This window comes from Lipophrys pholis, assembly GCF_963383615.2.
Source record: "Lipophrys pholis genome assembly, chromosome: 13".
NCBI classification, from domain to species: Eukaryota; Metazoa; Chordata; class Actinopteri; order Blenniiformes; family Blenniidae; genus Lipophrys; species Lipophrys pholis.
Genome location: NC_137632.1, coordinates 4,181,199 through 4,190,648, shown reverse-complemented (window position 1 = coordinate 4,190,648; position 9,450 = coordinate 4,181,199). Strand labels below are relative to the sequence as shown.

General features: G+C 40.9%; 1 protein-coding gene across 1 annotated transcript in view; it reads left to right on the top strand.

Annotated features, from left to right (window-relative positions):
* Nucleotides 1-5,709: 5,709 nt before the first annotated feature.
* Nucleotides 5,710-9,450, top strand: part of xpo4 (exportin 4) — a gene marked incomplete at its 5' end in the record, with an annotated part of 67,815 nt that continues 64,074 nt past the window's right edge. The window contains one exon of the mRNA XM_080477828.1: nt 5,710-5,775. Within this exon, the coding sequence (XP_080333954.1) occupies nt 5,710-5,775 (66 nt within the window). The remainder of the gene's footprint in view (nt 5,776-9,450) is intronic.

Genomic DNA, 9,450 nt, shown 5'->3' with positions numbered 1-9,450 from the left:
GCAATACAAATAAGATACATTATATATAGTTTTTTAAACACTTAATATCCTTTTGAAAGTTTAGTTCCAAAATGTACAAATATATTGGTTTATATATATATATATATATATATATATGTTTTGTTTTTTTTTCCCTCCTCTATTCAGTTACAACATGCTGCTTATTATTGTGGTTATAATACTATTTACGTTATTATAATAACTGTCATTACATGTGTTTTCTTTTGCTCTGGCTCAAAGCAGTGTTGACTTTAGTGTGTTTGGGTCTTGAAAGTAACGAGCTGTGTGCCTTTAATAACTGAATGTCGGAGTGCGTGTCGACACTCGCAGACGAGGAGGAGAAGCGTGATGATGATGATGATGATGTGTGTTTGCAGAACATGAATGGAGAACTCTTCACCTCGTGCAGTCAGGCTGGTCCTGAATGCAGTGTCGGGGGTGTAAAGCTCTCCGTTTTACTGAGCAATGGAAGAGAGTTGTTAGACGATGAAGAGAGGCGAGGAAGGTCGGTTTCAGGAAATGTAATCGGGCGACAAAACGGAATGAAAAGCTTTCTCGGTTTGACTGAAAGTTGACGTTTTGGTACATCGTCTTTTGTTCATCCAAAATGGCGAGTGTTGTTTAACTCTGTACTTGAGCTACAGACCTGTGCCGTGGTGACGCCATCATCCAGTACTTTACAGCATTTTGACAATCAGCTGACAGCGAAATGTTCTCTTTGGTCCATTAATAACAAATCGTCTGAGCAGTATTCTCAATGGCCGATGATGCGATTAACTCACGACTTTTCAGTGATGGGGGAAAAAGAGTGGAGTAGGTTTATCACAGAAGTTTGTTTTTGCTTGACAATTATCTTTTTTTTTTTTTTTTTTGTAAATGTACCTTTTGTAACATGAGCAGCACAATCCAAAAGAATTCCTTCATTTTTTATTGTTTTTCATCACCGTTATCATGATCGATGTGGGGAAGTTGACAAAGCAACCTGCTTCACAGTGGCTGTGTTTACATGCAGGCGATGAGATTTACAATCTGAAGTTTTGAAACTCATGACGATCCCAACCAGATGGCATTTTATTTTGACTCGGTGTATTTTTAGTTGCTGCATGTTGTTTTTAGGAAAGGGAAACGGGGTTGTTGTTTTTTTTTGCCACTGTTTTAATATTGCAACTCAGGTGCCGTTTAAAATTGTGATACTGCTTGTTTTATCTGACTGGAGAGGATCGATCACATTTTTCGTACTACAGACTGACCGCATGGTTTCACAAACACAATAACGTATGGAAATGATATGAAACATTGATATATTATTTTTTTTTTTTTTTTTCAATCTGTCATGTGTGTTAATAGTGGTGTTAAACTGGAGTAAAGCCTGTACCCTGCATGTAAATACAGCCTGTGTTTGGTGTTGGAGCAGCAGCAGCAGCAGCAGCAGCAATGTTGCACAGAAGCATCACCTTTGCCAGTGATTTTCAAAGTGTGAAGTGAGCCTCCACTAGGGGGCGCTTGCTTGCACGCCGGTAGGAAAAAGTCAAGGGGTGTCTTCGCCCAGTATGACTGTTGTATTTTTAACTTTTGAGTAGAAATCATAATTAATCTGAATACGTTTGTGGTAAAACCATAAATGATTCAATTAATCTGCACCTTTATTTGAACTGAATTTATTGTGTATAACAGTGATTACCAACCTTTTTCTTAAGGGACCCAAACCTCGACGACTCCCCAACACACCATGTACAATTACAAAAACAGTTGATGGAACCTCATAACGTATTAATTGTGTCAATTGCTTCAATGAAGCCGTTTTCTATGTTACTTTGTTGGTACCCCTTTTCTTTCTTTTTGACCCTTTCACCTTCTTCTTTACTCTGACACGCCGCCACGTGGCAAACTTACCTCGGTGTATATTGCAGACACTTTGATTTAATGTAAATGCTTAAACTTAGTAGTTTTTTTGATATAATTGTATTGGTCACAGACTCACCTATTTTTAAGCCATTAAAAAATGTTGTACCCCTTAAAATCAAGAGGAATGAATCTTTGGCGTCCCGGTTGGGAATCACTGGTATATGTAATAGAGAGGAATTAAAATTCTATTACATCCTTTGGGATGGAACTCTGACAAGATTTATGACACTCGATAATTGTTCAAATTGAAAGCATCTTAACTAGGATTGTTTCTAATGTTGGAAACATTAGGACTACGGTCTTAAATGAAAAATGACTTTGGTGTGAGACGTGACCGTTGAAGTGAGGAGGACTCGTGCTTCTGCACTTTGAAAGCCACTGGTCCACGATTGTAAAACCAAGCCGGTGTTGCCCGGTCACTTCCCGCGCTGGACTGTCCCAGACGTCGATCATCACCATGTCCGTTTCTTTAAACCTCTCTGGCTGTGTTGCCAGTCCGCCTCAGCCCGGGCCGGTTATTCAGTGGAGGAAAAAAATAGCTTTATACGGAGAGCCGAGTGTGTGAGTGCCAAGAAGTGTGTGAGGTGTTTCCTTGATGTGTTTTTAGTGTTTGAGAGTGACGACTGACAATCTTGGACTGACTCTTTGTCCTCTGATATGATTTCTGTTCATGACTTGTGTGTGTATCCTTTTGCATTTTTGTATTTCTACTCTGAGGAGTCTCTGCTTGTCTCTGGTGCTCCTTAATGTATTATACAACTCTGTTACTCTTGAATTTATATTTATACAGATATTCATATTTTTTGTATCTTTTACCCTTTTGTTTTTCTCCTCAAAATTCCCTTTGTGCTAATGTTAAAGATCCTTGTCTACGCAGTATTATCAATGGTGTAATTTGGACAGCTATCTCTTTTTTTTACATTTATGTATGAACTGAGAATTTGTTAAAAAAAAAAAAATGCTTTTACTGTCCTTGTGTGTAAAATGTATGTATAAATTAAATTAACCAACTTGGTCTTTGGTGTATTTATATTTGTAAGGAACATGAGTAAATTTAGCTTTATTACGGTTTATAATTATTTTCAACTGCAACATTGTGAATTTAAGCCCAAACTGAATCCAACGTTTAATGTGCGCCTTTACAAAACGTTGTTACCAAGTGTTGTATTTGTTGTAATCACAAACCTTTACATAGTTTTTTCTAACAAATATTTTATTGTGGTTATGGTCAGGAAAACACATATTTCCGCACAATTCCAAAGTCACAAATAAACCTTAAATACATGTTTTGTACAGAGAGGAGACTGAATTACCTGGAGAAAAGTCTATTGGTAAGGAGGTAAAAGTGAATAAAAACTACAACTCTGCAGGGCCCTGAAAAAAAGAAAGTCACCCAGTTAATAACATGTTTATAGAATGGTAATCCTTACTTCCTTATTCACAGATTGGACTATGAGCACTGGAAAAAATTAAGATTAACAGTTAAGAATTGTAAAGATTTTCATTGGAGTTCTTAAAAAACTGTTTGGCTGTGACAAATTAAGTAACATTACTTAGAGTATTTAGTACAGGTGTGTCAAACTCATTTCAGTTCAGGGGCCTCATACAGTCCAAGTTCATCTTCAGTGGGTGGGACTGGTAAAATAGTGCCATAATAACCTTATAATTTAAACTTTAAAGTTTTTATTTGTTGTGGCGCAGACTTGTTCAGCATGTTATCCTGCCCTCACCCAGAGTGAGCTGGGACCAACCTCACTCCAGATAACTGGTGAAGGTTACACAGCTTAATCAGTAGATTATCTATTAGCACTTAGCACAATAAAATACATTATTCTTATTATTTTGGGTGATGCTGTTGTGGAGATGTGTGTGTTGGGCTGTATGATGGTGTGGTGTGTGGATGTGTGTGTTGGACTGTATGATGGTGTGTAGATGTGTGTGTTGGACTGTATGATGGTGTGTAGATGTGTGTGTTGGGCTGTATGATGGTGTGTAGATGTGTGTGTTGGGCTGTATGATGGTGTGTAGATGTGTGTGTTGGGCTGTATGATGATGTGTGTGTTGGACTGTTTGATGGTGTGTAGATGTGTGTGTTGGACTGTATGATGGTGTGTAGATGTGTGTGTTGGGCTGTATGATGGTGTGTAGATGTGTGTGTTGGGCTGTATGATGATGTGTGTGTTGGACTGTTTGATGGTGTGTAGATGTGTGTGTTGGACTGTATGATGGTGTGTAGATGTGTGTGTTGGGCTGTATGATGGTGTGTAGATGTGTGTGTTGGGCTGTATGATGATGTGTGTGTTGGACTGTTTGATGGTGTGTAGATGTGTGTGTTGGGCTGTATGCTGGTGTGTAGATGTGTGTGTTGGGCTGTATGATGGTGTGTAGATGTGTGTGTTGGGCTGTATGATGGTGTGTAGACGTGTGTGTTGGACTGTTTGATGTGGTGTGTAGATGTGTGTTGGGCTGTATGCTGTTGTGTGTGTTGGACAGTAAGATTGTGTGTAGATGTGTGTGTTGGACAGTATGATTGTGTGTAGATGTGTGTGTTGGACTGTTTGATGTCTTGTAGATGTGTGTGTTGGACTGTTTGATGGTGTGTAGATGTGTGTGTTGGGCTGTATGATGTCTTGTAGATGTATGTGTTGGACTGTTTGATGTCTTGTAGATGTGTGTGTTGGACTGTTTGATGGTGTGTAGATGTGTGTGTTGGACTGTATGATGGTGTGTAGACGTGTGTGTTGGACTGTTTGATGTGGTGTGTAGATGTGTGTGTTGGGCTGTATGCTGTTGTGTGTGTTGGACAGTAAGATTGTGTGTAGATGTGTGTGTTGGACTGTTTGATGTCTTGTAGATGTGTGTGTTGGACTGTTTGATGGTGTGTAGATGTGTGTGTTGGACAGTATGATTGTGTGTAGATGTGTGTGTTGGACTGTTTGATGTCTTGTAGATGTGTGTGTTGGACTGTTTGATGGTGTGTAGATGTGTGTGTTGGGCTGTATGATGTCTTGTAGATGTATGTGTTGGACTGTTTGATGTCTTGTAGATGTGTGTGTTGGACTGTTTGATGTCTTGTAGATGTGTGTGTTGGACTGTTTGATGGTGTGTAGATGTGTGTGTTGGACTGTATGATGGTGTGTAGATGTGTGTGTTGGACTGTTTGATGTGGTGTGTAGATGTGTGTGTTGGACTGTTTGATGTCTTGTAGATGTGTGTGTTGGACTGTTTGATGGTGTGTAGATGTGTGTGTTGGACTGTTTGATGTCTTGTAGATGTGTGTGTTGGACTGTATGATGTCTTGTAGATGTGTGTGTTGGACTGTATGATGGTGTGTAGATGTGTGTGTTGGACTGTATGATGTCTTGTAGATGTGTGTGTTGGACTGTTTGATGGTGTGTAGATGTGTGTGTTGGACTGTTTGATGGTGTGTAGATGTGTGTGTTGGACTGTATGAAGGTGTGTAGATGTGTGTGTTGGACTGTTTGATGTCTTGTAGATGTGTGTGTTGGACTGTATGATGGTGTGTAGATGTGTGTGTTGGACTGTTTGATGGTGTGTAGATGTGTGTGTTGGACTGTATGAAGGTGTGTAGATGTGTGTGTTGGACTGTATGATGGTGTGTAGATGTGTGTGTTGGACTGTATGATGGTGTGTAGATGTGTGTGTTGGACTGTATGATGCTGTAATTATGTTGTAATTACATAACCGCGCGCACGCGGGCTGCCCGGCACGCGCTCACCCCGCCGGGTCGCCCCGCTGTAATCCCACAATGCAGAGCGCGCGGCGCGTCATAGGAGAGGGACGATGATGGCGGCGGTCGGTGCACCAGAAGTGATCACACAGCTGGAAAGCGCTGCCAAAGTTTTAATGGTAGGAAATTCCCGCTCGTTCCGTGGCCGTGGGGTGAATGCCGGCCGTGTCTCTGCGGCAGTTTGACGGGTGTTTGCGGGGTCCCGGGTTTTGTTGTACCGGAGGAGGGACGGTCGGTGCGGGAGCGATGCGTGGCGCAGCGCCTCGCTTCTCCCCATCAGGCGGAGGAAAACAGAACAAACAAACAAAAAAAAAAAGACAAACAAAAAAACACTGCGCGGTTTTCCATCATTCTCCCGTGTTTCCCAACCCTCCTCCTCTCACGAGGCTCCGTCATGACAACACATCCCGCCACGCTTCCCAGATAAAGACTCGGTTTCCCAGAAACTTCGGCTCTGAGTCGCTTCATCAACTTGAATTAGTCTGTAACTCTGCAGCATCTCAGCAAGTGTCTGGAGCTCCGCCGGACAGAACCAGACCCGGTGGCTCTGTTCGGATCAGTCGTCCAGCTGCGGTGTGACTGGGCTGAACTCCGGCCTGGAGTCGTGATGCTGAATGAGTTTGTGTTTTAGTCGATCAGCTGAAGCTGCTGCTGCTTTTTACTGTCATGGAGGTCAGCAGCAGGGGCTTTCTGCTTGTTTTAGTCCTCCAGCAAAGTGCAGGACAGACATGCTTCCTTTATAACTCCTCTGGTCAACATAACTACTGTCTGCTGTGTTTTTTTGTTGATTCCATTCTTCTATGCTCGTGTCTGATGTTGTGGTGTGTAGATGTGTGTGTTGGGCTGTATCATGGTGTGTCACCGCTTGGCCCTGTCTTGTTGATATTTCGACTTTATTTAATCTGAGTTCTCTTCCGTGTGGATCAGCGCCACAAACAATTTCCCTCTCGAATTAATAAAGTTTTCCCATTCTATAGATTCTCACAGTGACTGACCTGACCGCCACAAAGCAACACTAAACAAGAGCAATCACATTTCTGACGTCAGCCAAAGGTTGACTTGGACTCAGGATCTGGATCCAGCGGTTTTCACCGGCCTAACATCTGTCAATAGGGAACAGTTGGTGAAAATCTGTCATGTAGTTTTGATGTAATCTCTAAAAGCCTATAAAATGAAATCCTGATCCAGAATCTGGATCACCTCCTAGATTTACTGGAACCTTTCATGGCCTAATGTCTATTTGTAGTGAAAATTTAGACAAAATCCATGCAGGAGTTTTGACGTAATGTTGATTACAGACAGGCGGACATGCAAATGATTTGAGGAAAGAAACTATTACATATCGACATGAGACATAACATGAACTTCAAGGAACACAGAAACACAATTATGTGGCACAAATCACCAGGAAAGATGTTAAAATTCCCACAAAGCCATTAATAAGTAATCAAAAGGAGAGAAATCAGTGCAAAGCAACTGAATTCTCAATAAAAACATACAGAATTACTCCTTAAGCAACACAAAATGACGTGGTTACAAATGGAGATGCTGTGACAAGTAGAGAGACTAGTAATAAGAGGCAGAAGCAGCTGTAAGACAAAATAACCACTTGTGCAATAATATTAGTCCCATAATGTTATAAAGAGACGACAAAACAGTCCAGCTGCAAGGAAAAAAACTACATATTGACAGAATAAGACTCAAAATTAACTCCAAAAACATAAAAAGACTAATAGTAGCAGAAATCAGCTGGAAAGATGTTAAAAGTGGATCTAAAATCCCTTCAAATGATTATAAAGTGATGACACGGAGAGAAATCAACAGAATGACAACAAAAACAAAACAACACAAAAAGACGAAGAGAGAGAGAGAGAGAGAGAGAGAGAGAGAGAGAGAGAGAGATGAGAGAGAGAGGAGTAAGAGAGAGAAGAGAGATAGAGAGGAGAGAGAGAGAGAAGAGAGAGAGAGATGAGAGAGAGAGAGAGAGAAGAGAGAGAGAGAGAGAGAGAGAGAGAGAGAGAGAGAGAGAGAGAGAGAGAGAGAGAGAGAGAGAGAGAGAGGTAAAACGAGGCAGAAGCAGCAGGGAAGACAAAATAACAACTTGTACAATGATATTAGTCCCATAAAGACGGAGAGTCACAAAACAACAGCAACCCCAAAAAACCAAAGTCCAACAGAGACAGAAACATCAAAATAGAGAGGACTGGGAGAGGAAAATCAGCAAAACAAAACCACTCCAATAGTCACTAGGCTGACAAAAAAAACATTTGTGTGATATAAAACAGTATAAAATGCCACAGAAGAGACAAAACTGCTTCAAAAGGATGTATAAAGACGGTATGTAGAGGGACTGCGACGGCCTGGAAGAAACAACCATTGAGTGGTAAACATATGTGGCATATGAGCATCAAATGATCACACTGACACACAGACTACAACTCACAGAAAGAGACTCGGAGTAAGTAAACGTAACTGTTACGAGGCGGCTCACAAATGATCTTAAAGGATAAAAAAAACTGTTGCACATTGAGATGCAGTGGTTTGCACTTTTGCCTTAAAGTGGGCGGACCTTGGTTTAATATGAGTGTTTGTGTGTGCAGTCTGCATGTTCTTCCTGTGTGGGAGTGTTCTCCGGGTACTCTTGCTTCCTGCCTCCGTGCAGATTAGTTTGATTGATGATCCTTCATGTGTGATTGTGCGTTTCGCTGAGTCAGCCGGTCTTGGACTAAGAGACTTTTTGCCAAATCTTCCATGTTCCAGTGGGTTTTAGCTGTAGAACGAACCATTCACATGTCTGGACCATGTGATGCAATAGGCTTTTTTAAACAAACTTTTTGTTTGTTTGTTTGTTTGTTTTTTACACATTTTAGGACATACTAGCACTCCAGAGCTCTAAGGATATTTTTTGAGTTTACAATCCTATTATATCTAAAGCAGGAATGTCAAAACACATTTTAGTTCAGGGGTCACAAACAGCCCAATTTAATTAATCTTGAGTGGGCCAGGCCGGGAAAATAGTGTCATAAAACCCTTTAAATTTGAACTTTAGAGTTTTTCTTTGTTGTGGTGCAGCGTATAATATGTGTTGAAGATGTCTATAGTTCATAAAAACAAACAATTACTCCTAAAAATTACTACAATGTCAACATAAATCCTATTTTGATGAAACCTTCTGGTGCAAAAACAATGAAACGTCCCAAAAAAACTTCTGCAGCTGTTGCATTATGCACATTTTGACAAACTCACCTGGACGGCATGGCTTTAAGTGGAGTTTGATAGCAGTGAGGCAGCTGTCTTTCAAGACAGCAGTGTTGTGTCTGCCACTCTTAAGAAATTTGCTTTAAAAAAAATCAATGTTTTCCTTACAATTTCCACAATTTGCTGGAAGGTTTGGCCTGATTGGCGCCTCTAGTTGGCCGCCTTTGGCCCACGGGCCTCATGTTTGACATTCCTTATCGGGACGTTTTTGGTTCCTGCTCCAATGTTAGGTTCTGACCCCGGCTTTCATGCTACAAAGTAAAATTACATGGCTCCAGTGATCGGCTGTGTAAAGTTCAAAACGACACATAAATGGTATGAAAAGCAAATTTTACAAGCATGTTGCCTAAACAAGCTGATAAAATATCTACAACTCAATAGTCAAAGGTTTTAAAACGCACATGAGTGCATCGTCCGCTTGAAAACGACGGCAGGTTCGACATGTGGGCAGATCCAGCGTTGACTCGAAGGTAAAAACCTTCATATGAGTCCAGTTATGTAATGTTATGTCATTTCAGAGCACTCTATGGCTGAAT